Consider the following 24,923-nt stretch of genomic DNA (forward strand, 5'->3'; position numbering starts at 1 on the left):
TTGGTTTCTACAGAGGCGTCTTGAAGCCCAAACACAGCGATCACAGTATTAATCTTTATCTTTTCTTTGTTTTTCAGTTCTCTGCGCCAAAAACCTTGCTAAGAAAGACTTCTTCCGTAAGTATTCTTCTTGTTCAAGCTGTTTATAATAAATCTGTGTTTGCTTTCTCATTCTATTCAGTTTGGGTTTGTGGGAATATGATGCATTGACAGAAAAAAATATGAGCCACATTTTTAGCTTTTACGACAGGCTGAGATGTTCTCAGACGTTTCAAAAGCTCTCGATGCTTTGCAAGATCCATCCTTGGGAGAACGAAAACACTCGGTTAATTCCTCACATTCTTGATCTAGAATAATGTTTGTGAATCCAGGTCCAAAATGAAGATTTTAGAAACTCTTCTTTTTAAAATCTTGAGTTTATCTCTACTTCCAAGTCTTAAAAGCTCACACATAGGTGTCTTCGGCGCTGTGAGTGTTTTGGTGTGTTTGGGCCGGGCTGTCATGGTGAGGAAGCATGTAAAGGTCTTCTGCTCACTCAGGTGGTTTCTGTGGTGCCCATTCCAGCCATTCCAACGCTCAGGAGCTGAGCAAACAGTCAGAGAGAGCGCCGCGCTGAAACCAGAGATAAAAATGTCTGTGTTTGTCTTTATTGGTGAACTATAATGTGTTTGTCATGTTGTTATTGTGCTGGTTTCTACCACAGTATTTACAGCAGAGACAACTTGTCAGTGTTTCAGATTTTAAGAACAACAAACACGTCTGTCACAGATCTCAACGGGCCAAAGTCTGTCTGTTATAGTCCAGAGGTTCTCAAACTTTGTTTTCAGTCCTTTTGAAATGTTTTACTGAATTACCAAAAACTAGCCTGGGGTATGTTTCGTGGGAAAAGAGTGATTATTTACAGAGAAGTTCATTTAGCTGTGTTTACTACATATTTCTCTGTGTATTTAGTCTCATTGCTGCTTTGTTTCCACCATGAGGGTCCGTCAGCATTGAAACTTTGTGCAAACATCAGTGAAAAGTCAGACAAACTTAAAACTAGTTGCTTCTGTTAACATTTTTTCTGTTGTAAAACTCCTACAGAGGAATTAAAAACATCAATTATCAAACACAGAATATAATGCTGAAATGTATGTTTCATTTTAGTTTATATTCAGATTAGGGCCAGACGGATATGTGATTTTTGGGGCCAATACCGATACTGGGGGCAAAATAAAAAGCCGAAATCCAATATATTGGCCGATATCCGATATATTGGCTGATCTATATAATCAATTCATTGATATACACAGGATATATACTGTATATGAACACAAATCATTATAATACCCATATGATTCAAGACAGAGACAGAACACTATTAAATTAAAACAAGGAACTTAAATTATAAAACTGTCAACATAAGAACTGTAGTGTTAACCAATGATAAATAAGAACAAGCTGTAAACACAATAATAAATCAAAAAAATTAAACTGTAAACTATATATAAACTAAAATATATTAAAGAATGAATATGTTAAATTGAGAAACTTTGAGATTTTATTATTAAACAAATTGATATTTATTACCACATAAACACACGCAAAAGTACCAAAATTTAGTACCAGAACCGTTTGCCAGGTACTGGGCATTGGTACCGTATCTATCACAGGTGAAAGATACCCTTTCCATAGTATCAAATGAGACTATCTGTATTTCCTAAATTCTGCCTCCACTGATACTGTGGTTATCCCGGTTTAGTTTTCGACAAAGAAATTTTCTCTTGGCATAGCTCTACATTAAATTAAACCGCTGCTACGTTTGTTGTGTTTGTACAATGAATTCAGGAACTCCCAGGGATTGACTAATAACTGTCTCCACTGGTTTACTTGAGTCATTTTCTGTCAACTTTTTGTTTTTACCAATCACTGATAAAATGAATGACTTAAAAAGTGTGTAACTTCACCCAAACTTGGATAACACTCATAAAGATAAAGAAAACCAACTCTGGAGTCCAGTCATGTGTTTGAAACCTGCTGGATTTCTTCTCATAAAAGTCTGAAATAATCAACCACAGAACTGATCATTGCAGGGCTGAACTGCAGCACTCGTGGTTATTGTGTGCGACTATTCTGGACTTTAGGAGTTTGCTGTTAGTGTCAACACTTCTTAACACAAAACAAAACTTAGAAGGAGTTAATCCAGTGCCCTAAGAGGGAAAAGGTGTTTTGTTGTTGGTTACATGAGTTGTGAAATGTCCAATACAGATAAGCTGCAGCCACTGACTGAATCACTGTTTCATCAATTTTTGTAATGATCTGTTGAAAACTTTAAGGATGCTGCACAAACCTAGGATTTTTTATGCCAGTATTTAAGAAAAGATACTTCTTTTATGAATGCATCAGGTAAAAAGAAACAAAGCAGATAAATATCAAGCTGCACATTACTTCAACACTTGGATGTTCAGGGATGAAAAGTCGACCATGTTTCCAATTTCAGCATCTACGTTTACGCACAACTTTAATCATTAAAGAATGAAACTTCAGTGTGTTCTGAGTAACATCTAAAAACAACGATAAGATGTTTCTGACTGAATCAAATTCTGAGAACAAGCTGCAAACAAACAATGAGTAATGTGAAAATAGTCTGGATCGGTGTGACCACAGGACTCAGCGTTACCGCAGCATCTCTGTCACTCATATATCTGTGAATCTGCCAACTCTGCTGTGTAGTGTTTTTGTCTCTAAAACTGTTTCTCTGTTATTTGTTCTGGGTGGATTTAGCTGTGGCTGACCGTGCTGTCCTCGTGTTTCTCTCGTGTCTCTTTAGGGCTCCCTGATCCTTTCGCCAAGGTTGTCGTGGACGGTTCAGGGCAATGCCACTCGACAGACACTGTGAGGAACACGCTTGACCCCAAGTGGAATCAACACTATGACTTGTGAGTCCTTTTTTATATGTGACATCTGCTCTTTTAAGAGAGAAGGATGTTGATTGGAAAACCTCCCACCTTCCTACAGACTGAATGTGATCACTAACAGCCGAGCTCAGGCTACAATTTTCATGTCTTTCTTTTTTTAACCTCACTCTGAGAAGTGTCAGGCGCTCACATTAACAGGAACTAAACAGAAACACATGTAAACAGCTCTTGCATCTGGTCTATTACTTATTTAGATACTATGTTATGACATAACTCTTCAGTGCCGTCCAAGAGTCTAAAAATGTCCCTTGGAGCAGTATTTAAAGGAACAGAAAAAGGAGGGGTGTCTCCAATACTATTTTCTTCCATTGCCTGGAACACGTGCATGTCTTGTTGTACCCTGATTTCCTTTCCCAAAGATGGTTTGACCTGCGAAAAGTATCCTGGAAAGAAAGAGCGGAGACAGACCGCGTGAGTGAAAATGTGAGAGTGAAAGTTTCCAGTATTCGCAGCGGTGTTTATCCAACCGCCGTGCGTAGCCAACAGCGAGAGGAAGCACATGTCTCCGTTTGTTTGGTTGCTGGGGTAACAGGACCCCCTCTCTCACTCTGTTTCTCTCTCTGTACAAGGCTGTTACATTAAGCACTCGCGTAACATTTGACACGAAGGGGGAAAGTCACGTGCATGTATGCATTCTTTTAAAAATCAGCGGATACAAAGTAGAACACAACCTCCACGTAGACGTCACTGGCTTGAGTTTGTTTGAGCCGCGCTCTGCCAGTGACAAGTTTAACATCCGTCTGCCCCTGAGCTGAGTGTTTATCATGGCCAGCAGACGAGGAGGAGGAGAGGTTATGACTGAGTGAGAGAAGCCGTCTGGCTGCCTCACACTTATTAAAATAGGGCCTGCTACAACACCTGGTGTTCCAAATATGGCTGCATTAAAGCTTTTGGCTGTGATCCTTTTTTCCATTTGTTGTAAGCGCTCATATGAGGTTGTAGAAATCCTGTGTGTGTGTGTGTGTGTGTGTGTGTGTGTGTGTGTGTGTGTGTGTGTGTGTGTGTGTGTGTGTGTGTGTGTGTGTGTGTGTGTGTTTGTGTGTTTGTGGGCGTGTGTCCAGGCCCTTGGTTTCATAGGTCAGCCACAGCCAGCGTCCCATGAACTGTGACCTCTCAGTATTGTTGCAGGATGTGGCCGGCATGCCGAGGATAGCAGACACAGTCTGTCTGGCTGCCTGCCTCTCTCACACTCGGGCCGTTTTACAAGCTTAGTTTCAGGCTAAACAAACAGCTCACAGATGAAATTAAAAGCAGCATTAGCACGACGACCCCTCCAGAGCTGGTCTGCAGAGGAAAAGAGGACACAGTGATTATTTTGAGGATTGTTGTACCAGATTCACAGAGGACTTTGGAGTTTTCCTTCAGTGTGATTTCTTTCTCACTTGATAAGGAGTCTCTCAGATTCAGCTTCGTTGATTAAAAACATCTGCAGTGTTAAATACTCAGCCTGAACTCAAATTATTGAAGCATTCTTGTTCGTTTGTTTTTCCACCAACCATCCAAGCTGAAGTTGTGCAAATTAACAAGCTCTTTACAGCATCCTAAACATTAAGAGATGTTTCTGGCACACTCCCAGCAAGACTGTGATGAGTGCTGGCAAGTGCACCACTGAGTGCAAGGATCTAATACTACCGTCATTATCACACTTCTAAAATATCAGCTAGTTATTAACTTCTTTAAATCTTAGTATCTTAGTATAAACTGATTTTAAGTAGGGACGCACCGATCCAGCTTTTTTGGTCTCGATACCTGGGCTTGGGGTATCGATTGATACCGATCCTGATCCGATACCAGTGTTAAATAATATCCTGCATGCTCTACTGTGGGATAAGACCAGTAATGTTTTGAGTAAAACAAACAAAAATGAATACATATGGAATTACTGAAGTTACTATTTGTTTGAAATATAAGTGTTTAAATGTTTAACAGCAGTTTGGTTAAAAAATGCTTCAGAATTTACAGAAATGACTATTTGTAAAATTTCATACCTTGTAGACTAAATCATAGTATAGCCTTAGTGTCAAGTTTGGACCGATCCAGCTTTAATGGGCTGGATCGGATTGGTGCATCCCTAATTTTAATGTTTTTGTTTTTCATTGTAAGCTCATATTATGAACTCTGGTTATAAATGAATAGGTTTTTAATGTGAAAAATGTAGAATTTCTCTCATGTGGGGGCATAAACCTGTTAAAAGCATGAGTGTAGTCTCCATGTGATTTGTAAAGAGATGGAGTTAAGGCTTTTAGCCTTTAGCCGCTGTGTCAGTTAGCTTCTACTCACCTGTCTCCCTCTGCACAACTTCACAGCTGAAAGTCTCAACATCATGCCAGTTTGCAGCAAGGTTATAATAGTTAACTAAAACGAAACTAAAAACGAAAACTAAAATTTAAAATACATTGCCGTTAACTCTAACTAATGAAAACTAAAAAAGAAAACAAAAACGATAAGTACTATAACTGTATCTTGTGTTCACAAAACTAACTGAAACTAACTAAAATGATAGAGAAAATGCCCTTAGTTTTAGTTTCTGACAATGTTAATAGCCTTAATCTGACACATTTTCCCAAACAATTTTACGACCGTTTTCGGCAGTTGTCTGTGCCGTACGGCACCATCAAAGCGACATACTGGGACGTGCTTGTTTACTGCACTGACTAGCTGTGCACTGTGCTGCAACAAAACGTGGTGGAGCAATGAATCAGAGCATCTGTAATAGTTTATTTGCATGTGAGTCTGACTTTAATTGTTTTTAAGTCTGTCTTTCGTGTTAGAGTCCAAGTTTCTAAATATTTAAGCTCTTATTATATTGTTTTATATAGTTTTAGTTTATATCAATTTTATGTAATTTAGGTTAACATTATTTTTATATAATTTATGTATATATTTTTTATATTTAGTTTTTTTTTGTGTGTGTGTATGTTTAAGGCAGCAGCCAACAGTTCAGTATCAGCATTGACTGAGCAGTGAGCACTATGCTGGACTTGAAAATAAACAGTATGACAAAATATTTACTCTGACCCTTTTCAATCCTGCACCTGGTTAATAAGGTATGAAAAAATTAAAACTAAACTAAAACTAAGCCTTGTTGCAAAAATCAAAACTAAATAAAAACTAGAATGCCCACTCTAAAACTAATTAAAATTAAACTGTAATGGAAAAAAATTCAAAACTAACTAAAACTAAACTATAATGACAAAGCCAAAACTATTATAACCTTGTTTGTGGGATGAAAGAATGCATTAATTGATGAGTATTATGTTGGACTCTGTGGCATATGAAGTCCATCTGCTGCAGGCCAACAAAAGTCTGCAAACTCAACTGCATCTTCCAGGTTCCTCTGGAGGAAGAGCCAGAAGAGACTTTTCTTTCTGTCTTCTTTGGTTTTAAAAAGCACCTTTAAACTTCTTGCACCACCATGTAACACCCTGCTGTCTTTTTCTTTGATTTGTGGTGCGGTAGCCTTCTTCATCAGCCAAGATCATTTCACTTTAATTTGTGTCATAAACGCCAACGCAAAGAGACGAACAGCAGTGACATTGGGATGTGAATATGGTTTCAAAACAAAATACGTGCCGATACTTCATTCTTTTTGTCTTCATCAGGATTGTGATAGAAATAGTTGTATCCTGAAATTTTGCAGAGGTTAAATAGGGAAGGAGAAATTTCTCAGTTTAAAAAAAGGGTTAAAAAATAAAATTTTCCTAATAAAAATCATCTGTTAAAATGGAAACAAACTATTTCTGGAGGTGACTGAAGTCGCTAGTTTCAACTCTTTATCCTTCACTTTAATGTTAATGCTCCAGATTGTCCCTATTTTACCCTCTGGGTTAAAGCAGTACGACCACTCAGGTTCCTGTAACCACCGGCTGTGAATCACTCTCGTACAGTAAGAAGTTAACTGTTTTCCTCAGTAAATCCAAGTTTCAGGTAATTTTGGGACATCAGCAGTTTCCAGTCCAGACTTGTGAATCTTCCGAGTCAGCCCTCAGCTTTCTTTCTGTTTCTATTTGAGACTGTGGCTTTATTGTTGCTGTAATGTCATGTTAGTCTTTCACTTTGACCACATGTTCTTGGCAGGCAGTCAGTTAGAGGAAAAAGCAGCTAAAAGCCGTGCCAAAGATTCCTCTGCTGAGAAGAACACAGTCTGAAGGATAATGGATGAACTTAGAAAGCACATGTGACGCTTTAAATCTGCTGCTTTTTCCTTTTCATTACCCATTGTCCCCTCTGCTGTGTGTGTGTGTGTGTTGGTGTGTGTTATTGCCTGTGCCTGGTATTAAATATCGTAGCCAGACTAATGAATTTTATTAGACGAAGGGTGATCCAGATGACTGGGGCTGGGTAATAATACTTCCCTCTCGTCACGTCTGTCTGACTGAGCCTCTCTCTCACATCGCACCCCAGACAGGCATTTGGCATCGACTCAAAATGTCCAGACGTCTTACTCACAGCCCCATTGTTTCATATCCCCTTTGGTAAGCAGCATGATAATTATGGTGGGATGCAGTTCTGCGAATCGTACAGATGATTAGTTTTCGCCTGGAAGAGGCAGCCCACCCCAGCAGATGTGCCACGACAGGTTCACATGGTTAGATTTTATCACAGCCTCGGCCCTGACTCACAAAAGGGGGACAGAGGAAAACGGCACCAGAGGAAATCATCTGTTACATCAAAGCCTGTCTTAAAGCAGGCGAACAAATATTCCTGACGTGTTTGTTTTTATCTTTAAGCAGTGCACCTTCAGGACAGAAATGTCCATGAGTTAAACACTTAAGTCTGCATTTAAAGATCTTTGTTTCTGATAAAAGCTGGCACAGGGTAATCCTTTTTTACTCTGGTTTTAAATTTTAACCCTCTAATTAGCTAAATATCTGGCATAAACATGCATTTTTTTTCTCACATTCATCAAATATTCAACCATCCTGCACCAGACTTAATAGCCAGATACCTTTAAAGCTAATGTTGGTCCCCTCAGCTGTAATACTCTTTGGGTTTGGATGTATGATAAAGAAACATTAGCCGCTGACGCCGTGCCAAACTGAGATTAACATTACAGCTGTAAGTCTGGGCATGTAGCATGAGGTAGAGGTGAACCTGTGTGGCCATCTGCCAGAAGCTGTTTCTTTCTCCCAGGAGATCGTTGTTCATGTGTAACTGAAAGCCACAGGTTTTTTTTAAAGAACATAACAAAGTTTTTTCAGTAGTGCAGCGTTTGGAAAGGCTCTGGGAGAAAAACCTGAGTGATTATTAAAAGTGCAGGGCACCACATTTTGATTCTCATGGAGTTTTTCCCTGATAACGATGCTGTACCTGTGGTGAGGGCCAAAATACTGGAGCACATGACCTTATGACCTTTTCCATATTACATGAAGCCGTCCATGTTACTTCTATCACAAGGTTAGGTCATGTATTATTTGTGCTTTGATGTCTGTGTTCACGAAAGACTTAAATTTGCAGCACCTACAGCTTTCCTCTTCTCTGACACACAGCATCTTGTCCAACCTCACCTCCCACAGTTTCTCTTTCCTGCATGTGCCACGTTTTGTAAAGATGCCCAATTAAATCAGCTCATTTGAAAATCTTTCACTTCATTATTCATGACACAACAAGGCAAGCCATGTGTCAGCAAGACTCATTACTGCACTGCAAAAAACTGAAATCTTATCAAGTGTTTTTGTCATATTGTAAGTAAAAAATGTCTTGTTATACTTAATATGAGCAACATTCACCTGACCAGTCCAGAAAAAAATATAGACAAAAATGGGGTCTGAATTGCTTGTAACAAGTAAAAAATCTGTCTCTAGATGTCTTGTAAAGAGACAGTTTTCTAGACTGATCCGGTGACTGTGGCTCATATTAAGTCTAAAAAGAAATTTTTAAACTGAAAATAAGACAAAAACACTTCATAAGATTTTGGTTTTTGCAGTGTGACAAAGCATTTCAGCGCAGAAATCTGCTGCACGTAAAAACATTTGGGATTCTGCCTAGATAGTGGAAACATTTTTACAGGTTAAACTACCAGATCCACGTCAGGATCTGTTGACTCCAGATTGTTATTCACACCATAATGAGCTTATCCAGGCCTCGAGTCAACAGGTCAGAGGTTTTTAGAGGACAATAAAGACAACATGGATAGAGTAGGGCTGAACAATTAATCAATTTTGAACCGACATCCCAATGTAATAGAATGCAATTTTCAAATTGCAAAGGCTGCAATTAGAAAAAAAAAAGGTTCGCGTACACAGACCTGGAGGGAATAAAGCAACTTTTACTTGTTCTCCCTTAAAACCAGCAAAAGTCAAAATGCAGTTTTTTTCTGTCAAAAAAAATCTTCTGGGCTACAAAGATCCATCCAGTAGATCGTAGAGCCAAACCCCTCGGTCACTTTTTTCTGTATGGTTTGTTACTCTTACTGACAACTGGAGGTCAGTAAAATTTCACAGTGTTCCTTTTTCTTTTTCAATTAAGAAATGCAAAAAAACTTGTTAAAATGCTAACAGTATCTTTTGTTGGTTAGTAATACTATAAAATGACTTAAAACTTGTGTTAAGTCAACAATGCAAAAGATAAGCAGCCCCTCTGCCGCTGGGCTAGCACGGCTAGCTCGTCCATCCCACTGGACATAGATCCCATGTTCCCAAGAACGATGGATGGAAGGACAGGTCCACATCGTCACCTCCCAGCTCACATCCGAGAACCAGCACGTTGTCCTCACCTCCTCCTCCTCACCTCGAGGAAATCATCAAGCCCTACACTAGTTAGCATTGACATGCTACAGGCTGCTAACAGCTAATTTCACGTGTAAACAATGCAGCCATGGTTACATGTAGGATCTCCAGACAAACACAGGGGGAAAAGTAGTAAAAATATCACTGTGGAGATGAATGGAGACTTTATTACAAGAATACACAAACAGCTGTTATCAGTGAGTCAATCAGGTAAACAAAGAGAAAGAGAAAGTTTGTTGATCTTGAACAGAGTAAATGTGTGTGGTGTTTCTGAGCGCACAGTAAAAACCTCTCTAATAACATCAGTAATATGAAATCTGATACCTCGATGAATAACTTTCAAAGCAGTTTATGAACTTCAACTTTTCACCTCACACATCTTGGTAGTACCCGGGCATATAAAGGCAAAGTGCGAATCAAACTTTGAAAACTGACAGCCGTGAGCCTCACCGGTTTGTGTCCCTTATCTCATCTGTTCACTGAAAAGTGTCGTCTCCTAAGTCTAAAGTTGCTGTATCACTACACATCGCCACCTTTCCATAGGTTTGTCCACTAAATGCTTGTCATGCATACGGACCCTGATCATGATGAATGTGAAGGGCCTGTAAGTATGTATCCACTTATGTTCTTTAATTAATAATTGAATTCTGCATTCAAAAACTTCCTCCACTCCATTGCCGTATCATGTCCATCACCCACTCTACATTATGTAATCACATGGTGTTAGGATAATGGAGATGGATTCATTCATACAGAGCAGTGAAGTTCCTGCTTTCAAAAAGTAAACTTGAAGACAAACAATGGCTGTGTTATGTAACTAAATTTGAAAATTTCCACATTTGTCACCATTATTAATGACTGTTTATGCTCTTTTACATTTTCAATTAAGCTGCTTTAATAAGGCTGCTTGTCTTGATCCCTCATGAAACCAGAAGAGCCCGGAGCGCTGGAGGCTGGGTGTGAAGTGTTCAGTCTCTTTCCACAGTTGGACAGATTACCAGAGGCATAATCATCCTTTAGACTGCGTTCATGTTTGCTGCGGCTCATCACGCCGCTGTCATCCCTCCTCTCCTTCTGTCCTCTCTTCTTTCTCTTTTTCACCGTTTTCTGGGGTGAGATGCTGAATTCTATAAATGATTCACAGGGTCCCGGTCTGCACGTTGAGCTCTGTCTCATACTCAGACGTTCAGGGTCAGATTTACACATTCACACAGACTGAGTGGGAAAATCCCTCTCAGTCACCCCGCCTTCCTCTTCCTCATCCGCCTCACGGCCCTTCTGTGACTCGTAGCGTGTCCTTGACAAGGAGACTCATTGTGGGGGATGTGTGTCTCCGCTGCGTTCCTGAGGACATCCTGAATAGAGCATTTTAGCTCTAACTCTGTCTCCTTCTTTCAGGTACATCGGGAAATCAGACTCCATCACCATCAGCGTGTGGAACCACAAGAAGATCCACAAGAAGCAGGGCGCGGGTTTCCTGGGCTGTGTCCGCCTTCTGTCCAACGCAATCAACCGCCTTAAAGACACGGGCTGTAAGTGTCAGTGTCACTCTAATTCAACTACCCAAAAATATTGTGAAATGTTGATGATGTCCTGTCTTTGTTGTATCTCTAGTGGAAGAAGCTTTGTTGCATATTAAAAGGACTTTGTTGAGTTCAGCTAATAACTAGAACTGATCTGACACCAGCCTCAGCACCAACCTGATACCATCCCAGAGAAGAGCCAGCTTGTTCCCACAGACATCAGCTAAAATACTGCAGCTCAGAAAGAAGACATCCCAGATCTCTGCTGCCTCCATAAATGTTTCATGTTTCTGAATCATCCCTCCTCTCCAAAACGTGATCTGCATTCATAAACTGGTACAAAAAAACGAAGTTTGATGTTTGAGAAAATAAAATCAGATTTATTACAGAAACCTGCAAAGAGTGAGCACCACAGGGTAGGAAAGAAAAACCTAAGTATTCTCTGATTTTTCCTACAATAAAAACAATATGCCATGCATTTCTACCTAAAATACAATGCTTTATTTTCCACAGAATCATAATGCGTCTATCTGCACAGCTGCAGAACATAAAGAGGCGTTGAAGATACACTGAATATCAACATGCAGAGCAGGCTCATTCAGATACTTTTGCAGACATATATTCAAAGAATGAGGCTTGAACTGTGAAAAGTGGAATTTTTGCAACTAGAGAACTTAACAGAGACATATTTCAAGCTCAACTAAAGAAAAATAAATGTGCCCACACAGAAAACAGACCCTCACAGATGTTGCTGGTTTGCCAGACTGTGAAATCTTTCTGCAGAGACTTTCTACCAGTCTGTCAGCTTTGTATCCATAAATAGGGGTAATTAACAATAACTCACAAGTTCTCAGCTTCAGTATTCGTGTCCATGCCACCTCAATAGAGGAGCTATTGAGGAGTTGTTGCACATGGCTGCAGCCTCAGCTGAGCAACTCTGCATAGAAGTATGCTTCTCTTATTGCTGAATGTAAAATGATGTGATATGACACCACAACTTTTTTATGTCTGATAGAAAAAGGCCCAGAAAGCAAGTTTAGGTAGGTTCTTATTTGGGATGCACCATTCAAACTTTTCTGGTCTCGGTACTGATACCGATACCTGGGCTTTGGGTATCAACTGATATCTATGCCTATTCAGTACCAGTGTTAAAACTAGAAAAGCACTCAGAGAGCGCAGACCTCCACCAAGCATATTGTGATTGTCACCAACACTTTAGTCCTACTTTGATGTTATACTCCCTTTCAGCAGACCGTCTGCTACAATTTGGTGTTAGTTGCCGGTTGGTACGATAATTTGTTTCCTGACAGTGTTGAAAATTAAGATGACCCAGTACATATTTCATATTCTGGATCTTAGTACCTAGAATATTGCCAGGATCTGGATCGTACTTTTACATCTGTCAGAAATTATGGTGACCTTGTCTTGTATTGTTTTGCAAAACAATCCGACCATTTACTGTGAAGTTATATACACATATGGTAAAAACAGCCCTATCTCACAATGATAAAGAATCCTTTAAAAAAAATCCTGGATCCAGATGGTGATCCAGATCACCTCCAAAATTTTATCACTTCTTCTTTTTTCCATTTGGAAAATGTTCTGAAAATTTCATCAAGACCGGTTTGTTACATTGGAGTTATGTTTTTCACAGACAAACAAACAAACAGACAAACCCCCACAAAAACATAACCTCCTTGGTGGAGGTAATGATAATTTGCATGACTTACTGTGCTATAAGACTGGTACTATTTTAGGTAAAGGGCAAAAAATGAGTACATAATTTTATTACCGGGTTGATATGTATTAAAAGTATTAAGTGTTTGAATGTTTTCTCAGCAGTTTGGTAAAAATTAAGCTTCAGAACTTACTGAAATAACTTTACACCCGCAGACTGGTAATGCAGCAAAAAATCCTCCACACCGCAGAGTCTCTGCTGTTTGCTGCTGCCGCGATGTTATAGCTCTTTCCTTGACTTGCATGTGACATCATACTAGAGTGCTGATAAATAAAAGGCACAGAGCTGGTCTCCTTGATGGGCACCACAGATTAGACCTTTATCACAGATACCCTATCAAACTGTGAGGGGCTGGGTGGTGTCAACACCCGGTAGAAGGATCGGGCATCACAAAGTTCATCCTAACATATTTCCCTCACCCGCCCCAGGTTTTAAATTCTGACTCTGTTTCATCTTCTATAAAAATGATCTCTCTCTTCAGCGCACACAGCTTTTGTAACCAAGCTCACCTCCCTCACTTATTTATTCATCTTTCTGTTTACGCTCCTGTTTCCGCTGTGGTGACGAATAGCTTCAGTTTAATCAACCACTTCTAATGTTCCCTGGTGAGTAAATAAGGGTGTATCCATGACGCCTGCTGTGTACGTGCAGCTTGGCCAGGAGCTCAGGTAGAATAGCTCCTTGTAGTCCTTTCCTCCTCACCTGGTCTATGAGGACACGCTGGGCTCATCTGCATCAGTGTGGGGTGGGTTAACATCATCTGATTCTTTAATCTGACCCGACAAATGAGAAAGAAGCTTTGGGAAACAGCTTCAGGAAGGCAGTGTGCAGTGATCAACTCATGCCCACTCTCTCAGCCTGAAGGCAACAACCAGGGGTAAAAAAAACCTCATCTTTCCCTCGAAGGCCCTGACACTGTTGTTTTCCTGGAGCGACACAGGAAACCTGAACCTTGTGCCACAGCTGCGAGTGGTTTGCTTGTGCGTTTACTTTCTCTGCTGGCCTCCTCCTCACCCCTCAGCTTCCCCTTCAGTTACACACACGCACACACACACACACACACACACATACACACAAACACACTAAATGGCATTGTGACTAACCTCCCTCTATCTCCGTCCGCTGATCTAGACAGCCGGTCATTCCACGCAGACATGCATAATTGTACAGCTATTTAAGAGTAAGCGTACATTTGTTGTGTTCTCTCTCTTGTGGTCTACACCCCCTCGAGTGTGTGTGTGTGTTTGTATGTGTGTGTGTCATTCTTTTGTTTTTGTGAGGAATTTACCAGAAGTTGCAGTTTTGTCTCCTCCACAGGGCCAAAGGAGGGCATCTGGTCAGCTGAAATATTTGCGTATAAATTCAGAGTGTCTGTGTTTTACAGTAACATTTAAATATAATTGCAGAGTGTCTGTCTTTGGCCACGTATTTAAATGTATGTCCTTGTGTGTGCGTTTGTGTGCAGTCCTCTGTCTGCATTTTACTGTCCGTGAGAGTGTGTGTGAGTGTGTTTTCTGTTTTCTCTGCGGCGGCTGACCTCCAGCCAGCCTTGTAACGGTTTGACCATTGCCTGTTATGGTCCGTGTTTAGTCTAGACAGACATCCTGAGCTGATCTGCATGACACCCAGACAACAGAGAGAGGGAGAGAGCAGATAGTGGCATTTCTCATGTCTGCAGGCAGTTTTTTTTTGTGTGTGTGTGTCGTTTTTTTCCTCTTTCCGCCTGATCTCCATGTTTCTCCCTCGCTCTCAAATTCCGCAGACTTTAAGAAGTTCAGACAAAGAGTTTCCAGACTTTGGCAAAGGTTCATGTCCTTGCTAGGAGTGAGCAGAATAGTGCCGGCTTTGTACTGAAATTTGTCAAATGTTTGACCTCTGAGTATGAACTGAAGCCGTCTCTGTACCGGTGCTCAGTGAGATTTTTACGGCCCCGTGGCTGCTCCACAGACCCAGACCATCTGTTCCCGGGCACAGCCAAGCTGCGGTCTGCAGACAGAAGAATGAGTGGAGGATAATGAGGGAGAAAGAGAGGAATGGACTCTGAGTGATGTAAATGATACAGAGCGATGGGGGAAAATAAAACAACACACACGCTAGTGACATGCATCTCCGTGACACTGATGAATCCTCTTTGGAGCTCGTTCTTTCATCTTCTCTCATTTCCTGTTTGTCTCATGATGTTCTGTCTTTTTCTGTCTGTTTTCTCTCCACAGATCAGAGACTAGACTTGAACAAGCTGAGTCCCAATGACAGTGACACAGTCAGAGGACAGATAGTCGGTGAGTGCACGAGACACATGGACAAGAAAACATTCTGTGACATTAGAAAAGTTTGTGAAAAGTTTTAGATTGAATTTTTAAGAGCTTGAAAACTTCACTCTAACGAAAATCTGAAAAAACCTTGCAACAGTATGTTCCTTAAGATGATCTCGCTACCTTTTTTATTTTTTCTGTATTTGATTCTTGCCAAATAAACCAGACGCGTGCATGAGTAAAAGACTGAAGAAGAAACAGACACATATTAAACAAATCCATATGTCGAGGGAACACAACCACCACAATCAAAACAAAGACAAAGACATAAACAAAGACACATGTATGAATTTTCCTGTCTGATTATTGTGACATAACGTACGGTGAGCGTGTGATAAATGACCAGCTGTAGCCTGCTGAGTGTTGCCTGTTCTCACGGCTCAAAAGCTGTCCAATATACCACATAAATCACCAAAAATTTCAGGTTGAATTTCATCATAGAAGTAAAAAAAAAACAAGAGGAGGAAAATACAGCCTCCCTTTGAGCAGACCCCACAGGACACCCCTGATAAAATGTAACCCTGGTCCTGTTCCTCATAAAGATATAGCGCTCTGTTTTTATGTTTGGATGAAATATCTGTGCTCACTGTAATGTGCTGTCGAGTAATCCCAGCGTGTGCATCTGTCTGCCATGTGTTGCTGCAGTGAGCCTGCAGTCCAGGGACCGGATAGGCACAGGAGGCCCTGTGGTGGACTGCAGTCGGCTGTTTGACAATGATCTTCCAGATGGGTGAGTGACTGTAGGGAAATCTCTTATCGTCTCAGGAGGAGCTGTAGCAAATCTCGAAAATAAATTCTGCCTTGGAGCGAGAGGGGTTTAGACACACAGAATCTGATCCATGCATGTGGTGAGACGGAGCAGCGAGACAGATCAGAAACTGGAAGATTCTGCGCCTTCTTAACTGTGTCCGTCTGTGTGTGTGTCTCTGTGGCCAGCTGGGAGGAGAGGAGGACAGCGTCTGGACGAATCCAGTACTTGAACCACATCACACGCACCACACAGTGGGAGAGGCCGACCAGGTGAGTACACTCACAGAGCCCACAGAAACTCAAACCCAGACCTCTTAAATCACCCAGCAGCAGGCCAGTGGAAGACCTCTTCTCTGACCTCAGTGCAAATTAGGAGAAGTCTGTCTGAACTGGAGAGCAGTCCTCAGAAAAAAGAGACAGCCGTGTCAGAGGGACTGCTCCAGACAGCGTCTAATGATGTGAAAGAGAACCATCGAGGGGAAGTTGAGGCTTTTCATCACTGCTTTAGTCCGTCTGTGTCACCCAGTTCTCACAGAGCAGATCACTGTCCAAGATCCTGAAGACTTCTTTAGTGCCACTTACTGATTTGTTGCTGTGTGTTTGAAGCAATGACTTCCTACTTTCTGCACATAAACTCTTGACAAGTTCAGGCAAACAGCCCCTGAAAGTTGCTAGAATTTTTCCTCACACATGTGACCGAAGTGAGGTGATGAGTGAGGTAGAGTGTGCATGAAGACAGGTTATCTTCAGCTATAACCTCTGTTTCTGGATTTATATCACAGTATCATTTTTGAAGATATTAACATCGTACAGTTACAAAAGTGGAACCAAATTTCTTCAGCCAGTGAAAGAAGAAAGAATAATTTATGCAGGGAAGCCTGCAAAAATCAGAATCTTATATTGACCGTCACTGATCTGATAATATCAGATATTGGTCCAATATCAGTGAAAAAAACAAGTATCTGTTTAGATCAGCCTGCATTGAAAATCTCTGATAAAAAGCTTTTTGATACAAGCAGTCAGTTTCAGACTCCATCACTTCTATCCAGCATGCAGCGCGTGCTAATGTGCTAACAAAGTAGCATGGAGTAGGAGTGATGTCAGCTGAGGGCAGAACTTGTCATGCACAAGTTTCCCGTGGGTGCTGGGAAGTTTGATACAACCAACGTCATCATTGAGTTTAAGTAATAACACTTAATCACGCCTTTCCATACTAAAAAATAAGTTATAAAAGTATGTAAGACTCATGCTGATGCTGTATTGGACTGATATCGGTAACAGATGATATTCAAGGCTGCAATATTGGTATTGGAAGTGAAAAGGTTGTATCAGGACATCCCTAACACTCGGGTATCAACCACACTGCAAAAAAATGAAATCTTAACAAGTGTTTTTGTCTTATTTACAGTAAAAATTGTCTTATTGCACTTGATGTGAGCCACATTAAACTTATCAGTCCAGAAAAATGTCTTGTTTCAAGTTGTTTTAAGACAAGAATGAGGTCTGACTTGCTTGTAACAAGTTCAAAATATCGGCCAATGGAACAAGAGAAATCTACTAGAAAATTTGCTGGAAACTAGATTGACATCTTCCTTTAAGTAATTTTATTCTTGTTCCATTGGCAGAATTTTTGAATCCGTAACAAGCAAGTCTGACCTTATTTTTGTCCTTAAGTTACTTGAAACAAGACACTTTAGTGATCTAGTCAGGGGAAAGTGGCTCGTTTTAAGTCTAAAAAGACATTTTCTACTTAAAAGAAGACAAAAACACTTGGTAAGATTTCTGTTTTTTGCAGTGCAGTTCAAGACAACTGTTCTTAAGTATTTATCGTGCAGTTTCCCCAGAAATAGTAGTGACAGGTTACTTGGACCACCAATAGCACAGCTCAAGTGGAAACAACACTCAGGAATGTCTTCCAGCCTCGTCACCCTCTCCCATCTCTCTCCTTAAGGCCTGCGTCAGAGTACTCCAGCCCTGGTCGGCCTCTCAGCTGCATCGTGGATGAGAACACGCCTGTCAGCACGAATGGGGCCACGCCCACCACAGCATTGCCTCCTTCGAGCGGTGACCAGCGAGCCCAAGAGAGGCGAGTCCGATCTCAGAGGCACCGCAACTACATGAGCAGGACCCACCTGCACACACCTCCAGACCTCCCTGAGGGATACGGTTAGTCAGAGTCTTCATTTATATTCTCTAACTCCAGAGCACTTTTATCATGTAGCTTTTCTGCCTCGACAAATAACAGCTGGAATCATCAAACAGAGGGATGTATGTGTACTGTTTTTTAACGCTGGGCTTTTCCACCCTCTGGTTAATCCGTCCTTACCTCCACTCTGAATTGTGTCAACATTGTAATGCTGTTGTGTTAATGACTTCCACTCTGCCCTCCTCCCTGCTAAAGACTGGGCTCGGTAACCCAGCTAATCTGTGGCCTCATTCAGTCCAGCTCTGCTCTGATGACGCTGCAGCTCTGCACAAGGAGCCTGAAATACTGGCTCCATTTTCCACAATCTAATTGAATTGATCGAGCTGTTAAGGGCTGGCGACAGCCATTCACCCCCACCCCCCTCTCTGTTCTGTGTTCTGCACACAGGCAAACAATCGGATGCATTCATGTAAAAGCAAACACGCACACAAGCTGTGATCCCCCACACAGCCCAAGGGAGGGTTTTTATCATCACACAGAAATCTTCTGCAGGATTTCAGGAGCCAAAGCAATAAAAGCGTATCACAGCGCAGCTCTCAGTGGTCCAGATTATGAGGCTGTAACTTCAATACACATCTTTCTCTATCTCTGTGTGTCCTTCCTTTTTTTTTTAAATTAAAGAGTTGATCAGTTTTAAATACTGAAGCACACACAGCACTGCTAGAGCTTCATTAGTCGACACAGCTGTCAAACATGACAATACTCCCCTTTTTATTACTTTAAATCTGGTGAGTTTGAGGGCACTGATAGAATTGAGTGTGATAATAACTAAAGTTAAAGACAGAAACCATACAGGAGAATCATGTATTTGTGTTTTATAGTTTGACCCATGTCCCATTGGTCAACCAGCAGGAGGCGGGCTTTATGGCTTCACTTCCTGGACCCTGTCACATCATCCTTCTGCTCACACAGCCTGTACTCTCCGTCCTTGCTGTCTCCAGTCTTGTGCAGTCCCTGTTAAACCTGTCAGCACGCCCGACTCTCTGCATGTCCACACGCGAGCCCTGATGTGTCAGATGTATATCATACCCTCGTCGTGTGTGAGGGTTTGAAGGTTATGTGCGTACATGCATGTTAAAGCAAGAGGCCTGTCCAAAGGGATGCCAGAGGAGAGCTCTTTGGCAGCTTTCCTCTCTGTGGAAATATCTCTGTCAGTCTTTGATGAATGAGCTCACCAGCTAAGAAGTCAAACGGCCTCATCGCTCCTCTCCAATGTTCCTCACCCGTCTCGCTCCCTCCCCCCTTTCAGCCTTCTGACGGACTCAGTCAGTCCTTTTATCTCCGTCTGTGTGATCTCTCTCTTACGCAGACAGATTATAGGCGTAAGCTGTCTGACTGTGGCTCATGCCTTACACTCAGTTTCATTTTCCACATATAGTTTGACACACTGCTGAGGTTCATTTTGATTTCATTGTATAAGAAAGGATCTCCAAACCTTTCATCCTGTTTTTCTCTTGTCGTCCTACAGAGCAGAGGACCACGCAGCAGGGCCAAGTCTACTTTCTTCACACTCAGACGGGTGTCAGCACGTGGCACGATCCCAGAGTACCGAGGTATGTATGCCAACACAGAGTTCTGGTGCCTTTGGATGAGCAATAGTGAGATTTGAGATCAAATAATGATTTGGGGGCAGGTTTAGTTCAGAGGTTTAATTGTACAGTGGTTCAAATCAAACGTGTTGCCTTAGGCTTGTCCCAGGTTCCTCCTCTGTCCACTGTCCTGGCCATTTAAAGGGATAGTTCAGTTTTTTTGAAGTGGGGTTGTATGAGCTCTATGTGACCACTAAGGACATTAGATACAGTAGAAAGGTGTCTCCTCTCCTGTCCAGTGTCTGTGGATGTTTCCTCTGTATTTCTTTCAGTCGCCATCTGTAGCAGCTCTTCTTCTGTGTAGCTACTCCGGTTCATACAGGTATCCTTTTGGTTCCAAAGTGAATGAAACTTCATCGTCCCTGTCATGGTCACTCATTTTGAATTTCCTACGCTGCCTCACAATCCTTAGAGTACAAACAAAAGAATTACAATACTTGATCAAACTTACACGAGGCTACGACAGACGCCCGAAGCATAGCTTGTTTACATTCCCTACAGCTGAAAGGAGGAGGGGGGACGGAGCACACTAGCGCTGGGCGGAAGGATACATGACCAGTTAGTTAGATCCGGATAAATGTTTATATTTCCCAAGACTTAATGCACTTAGAAAAGCGTACTCTTAAACTGTGGTATTACTTTTTGATTTTAGTTCTTGTAGGCAGAGAAAATAGCCTTTGAATTTGGTACGGTCTCTCCCTGTTAGCGTCTATTTCCTCGTCACCATCGATTACAGTTTGTGTCTTACTGAGGGAGAGGAGACAACTTTCTACTGTATCTAATGTCCTTAGTGGTCACATAGAGCTCATACAACCCCACTTAAAAAAAAAAAGAACTATCCCTTTAATATAAAAAGTAAAACCCCTAAAGAAGAAGGGAACAATTGTATTCCTGAACTTGATTCAGGCAGCACTGTGTAAAAGGTTATTTTCATCCATTAAAGGGGCACGAAAAGTTATTTTCAAGGCTAACTTTTTTGTAAAAATTATAAAATGTGCAGATAAGACTTAAAGCTCCCCACAGACTTTATGCTCACAGACATAACTGACATTCCCGCGGTCCTGCGCCTTCTGTCGTTTTCTGAAACCTGCAGCTGATTATGAGCCTGACATGCTGTGAAGAGTCCCACGTCACGCGGCTCAGAGAGCGATTTCAGTGCTTTAGATACAGCGCTGAAAGGCTCTCGCTCTGGGACACATGGCCGGCAGCACACGGCTCTTAATCAGCCATAACAGAGAGTCTCAGTCAGGCACGTGTGTCATATTGATTATCACACACACAAATACGTAAGAGACGGACTCCAGATGCTATCAATAAAACATGAATGATGCTATATAATACCTGACCTCTGCTCTGCTGCATTTATCAGTACATGAGTGATAGATGATGTTATTATTGCACTTGATAGAAGTCGTTGGTCACGCCACACCTCACAGGGTCCTGCTCAGGAGATCGTAGCTGCCAAGCTCCCAGAACATGCACAGCTCTGCTCCCTGTTTGCAGAACCAGCGCCGTGATCCCGGTGTAGCTTCTGATCCTTTTCGTCCTCACAGTTCAACTGAGAGGTTTGCAGGGCAGCGGTTAGTGATTAAGAAGAGAGGAAGAGGAAAAATAGAATAAAAGAGATTTCTCAGACATTTAGGAATGTCGTCTGAGACTTGTTAGAGAGTGACATCCTTTTTATCTGACTCCATCTGGGATGAGGATGTAGTTCTCCAACATGATGCTCGTCAGAGGAGACAGGAACAGAAGACATTTAAGTCAGATTGACTTTCTGTTCATTCTCTACACCTCTTTAATGACAAATCATGACAAACTTACATATACTTTTCAACTCATCAGATTTATTTAATGTAAAATGTTTCAGTGGTTGATTTGTGTTGAATTTTCAGAGATCTGAGTAATGTGAACTGTGAGGAGCTGGGTCCTCTGCCTCCTGGATGGGAGATACGGAACACAGCCACGGGGAGGGTTTACTTTGTTGACCACAACAACCGAACCACACAGTTCACAGACCCACGCCTCTCCGCCAACCTGCACCTCGTCCTAAAGTGAGTACAGCAGAGATCTATGAGCCTGAGAATGAGCCGAGAGAGCAGCGAGTTTGACAGAGCTTAAAAAACACGGTGTAAGAGCCCAGAGATTTATTTCCACTTGTTTTTTTCTCTTTTTTTCCCGTCTGCAGTCCAAGTCCCAACGGTTCCCGAGGAGGCATCGAGACTCAGAATGTCAGGTAAGAGTTTGGAGACATGCCAGCTGTCCACACTCACACACACGCACTCACACACACTCCTCCAGACATACACCGACTTGCTTACTCTCACTCCCCCTCACTCAGTGTTTTAATGTGGGATCCTGTGCCAAGGTGTGTTCACCACCTGTAGAGCTTCAGCGGTCAGCTCGCTCTGAGCTGCTTGTCTGCTGAACAGACGTGTCTGCACACACACTCACAAACACACACACACAGAAAAACATACACACTGCACTCCTCCTGTCTTTTTTTTTTTTTTGGAGCACAAAATTTGAATTCCTCCGGCCTGCCGAGGTTTTGATCATAAAGGCTTTTAGCACACAATCCGTCACAAAGCTCGCATTGGCCAGACATCAGATAGCTGAGTGGAAACCGAGGCTGCTGTCTGTGTCTGAGGAGCGCTTTAAATCCAGGAAACAGAGTATAAATTAGATGCCAGGCTAATGAATGAACCGTGTGTGCGTGTGTGTCCATCTGTGCTGAGTTGCTCCATGCGTCTGCGCTCAATCTATGCCTGCCTGCATCGATGCACGTGTTCAGAACATGTCCTGTGCAGCTGTTAAGACACATACTGTGCAGTGATAGCCGCAGCATTACCCATGAGCCTTTGCTGCACATAGTCAGTGGAGGAACAGCGTAGGGGGTCTGACCTCAGTGCTTCCTCATGCAGAGAGAGATAATGCATCGATGAAGAAGTTGTAGTTGTTTTATTTTTCACCTCTGCTCCTCAGAGCCTTGAAGAAACACTGCCTGGCACATCACATCTGTTTTCGGGGCTGTCATAAGCTCCGCTGTGCCCAGATGTTCCCGAATCTCCAGCACATCATTCTCGTAGTGTAAATACTCTCATAGAATGGAAATGAACTTGTTTTGATGTCACAGAAATCATATAGCTGCTCTGTCTCTGCTGACATTCAGCCCCTTCGCTCATTTTTTATGACTTTGTTGTGAAGTGAGAAGTTAAATATATGGAGTGTTGGGTTTGGGCTCTATTATTCACAGGCTCTTGGGTCTTTGCCTGAGATTCATGAAATAGCTTCAATAAGTTGTGCCTGACTGGGGTCTTACCCAAGCCAACCCCTGTCCCTTCTTATCACATTAACCCTGAAATTGATGATCTGTGCTTCGTGTTGGGACGGTTTCTGTCCGTTCTGGAGCTGCAAATGAAGGGACTTTGGAGACACTTTCAGGCTTGGGACAAAACTCTGGAAAAGATATCCTTAGCGGAGGATTTTAGTCAAGACAGCTGCCTCTTATCCTGGCAGAGATTGGAGGAACGTGCGCCCTAATGTGGCGTCATCTCACAGACATATACGATACGTACACGTCTTTCAAAATGACGGTTTGTTGTGACTGGTTTGTGCAGCGAGCATCTCTGAGGTAACCTGCTCCAGAGTGGATCTGCAGAAAAAAATACAGACCGTGTTTTTCTGGCACATAGACGGAGCAGGAATGTTTGATTTCTGGGTCAAAGTTCAGGAGAAGATGCTGCATGTCTCCCCTCAGAGATGTCTCCAGTGTTTGGGTGCTGTCGGGAGAGCGCCCTTCCTGCCCCCTCCCTCCCTCTCAGTCTAGTCTGCAGGAAATAAAGGGATTCAGGAGGAGGTCTGCTGTGTCCTATGGGGCCCTGTGGTTTTCTGGGAGAGCAGGAAGTGATTGAAAAGCCAAACAGGATTCTGCCGAGCAGACAGAGAGAGAAAACTCAGAGGGGTTGTTGTTGTGGTCAAGGAGAGTGGTGTTTGTTAAATATGTTTGTTAAAGGGGGAAATACTTCACATCAAAGTAAACTGACTGATAATTAGAGAAACTAGACTGCAAACATTACAAAATGAGAAAAGACCATGAAAAGAAAGAAACTAAAAAAAAACTGAGAGACGAGGAAACAACCATCCTCTAAAGTTAGCTAGACTAAACTGTGGTTCAGTCAATTAGATGTGATGGGAGGTTTTCTTTTCTCAGTGTCATGAAGTCAGCCCTCTTTAATCAGGATAAATCACCATGCTAACTTATTTAACAAAGCTAACACGGTCAGGACCAGGCTATGGCAAGAGTTTCAGCTTTAAATGAGCTGAAAAGCTAAGTGCTTTCATTTCTTCTGACATGATGTTTGGTTTAGATCCTTGGCTAAAAAAAAGTCCAACTATAGAGACATTGAACCGTAATGTATGGTTAATAAATCCACAGAATGAAGCTGCACAGTATCCCATTACAGGGCCTCTGGATCCACCCCTCATCTGGCCTCCTTCCTCTCACTTTACACGTTAGCTTCAGGTAAAATTAGCACTTTAAATATCAGCAGATCATCCATACAGCAAAAGAAGGATCACAGCATTTAATGTATGTTTCTAAACTGGGTCTACTGGCAGCCCTGGTCTCTGGTTAGGCTTCTGTAGGCTTCATATTCAGTCCAGCATGCTGTAGGAATCTCTGCCATCCTTGATTTGAGCAGATATTTGTCTATTTTCCTCTTCTTTTTCCTTATGAGCATGAAGCACTTAGAGAGCCATTTAAATATCACTGAAAAGAGAGTCACTGTTGGATTTGCAGTCAGGAGACAGATGCTCATGATAACTGCCTGGTATTGAAACAATCCTTCAACCTGACTGTTAGTTTATAAACTCATCATATCAACAATCATAACTTGTTTTTGCTGCCCTCAGGTGGCTAAAAACCATCAGTTACTTCAGGTGTAACTATTTCATTTAACTTGTAGGTCTGTACTGAATTTAATTTCTGTCAGAGCGTTGATGTTATGGTTCCTGCTCTTTGAAGAGTTACCTTTTGAATAGCCCTCCTTTCTGTCTGTTTTTGGTGTGAATCTTAATCCTCTTATATCAAAGTGATTTACCTTTTCAGCATTTTGGATCTGC

The 24,923-nt window shown here is 41.8% G+C and overlaps 1 protein-coding gene across 2 annotated transcripts in view; it reads left to right on the plus strand.

Moving 5' to 3' along the window:
* Positions 1–24,923, plus strand: part of smurf2 (SMAD specific E3 ubiquitin protein ligase 2) — a 59,225-nt gene that overhangs the window by 25,788 nt on the left and 8,514 nt on the right. The window contains exons 2-11 of one of the 2 annotated variants that reach the window (XM_074696471.1): positions 78–116; positions 2,809–2,917; positions 11,083–11,222; positions 15,159–15,224; positions 15,903–15,987; positions 16,194–16,277; positions 17,959–18,173; positions 19,682–19,766; positions 21,695–21,853; positions 21,988–22,035. In XM_074696471.1, the coding sequence (XP_074552572.1) occupies positions 78–116; positions 2,809–2,917; positions 11,083–11,222; positions 15,159–15,224; positions 15,903–15,987; positions 16,194–16,277; positions 17,959–18,173; positions 19,682–19,766; positions 21,695–21,853; positions 21,988–22,035 (1,030 nt within the window). The remainder of the gene's footprint in view (positions 1–77; positions 117–2,808; positions 2,918–11,082; positions 11,223–15,158; positions 15,225–15,902; positions 15,988–16,193; positions 16,278–17,958; positions 18,174–19,681; positions 19,767–21,694; positions 21,854–21,987; positions 22,036–24,923) is intronic. The other variant, XM_074696472.1, reaches the window with a different exon arrangement.

This window comes from Halichoeres trimaculatus, unplaced genomic scaffold (genome assembly GCF_033239565.1).
Source record: "Halichoeres trimaculatus isolate MK-OKI-2021-1 unplaced genomic scaffold, fHalTri1.1 fHalTri1_scaffold_20, whole genome shotgun sequence".
In the NCBI taxonomy this organism is placed as follows: Eukaryota; Metazoa; Chordata; class Actinopteri; order Labriformes; family Labridae; genus Halichoeres; species Halichoeres trimaculatus.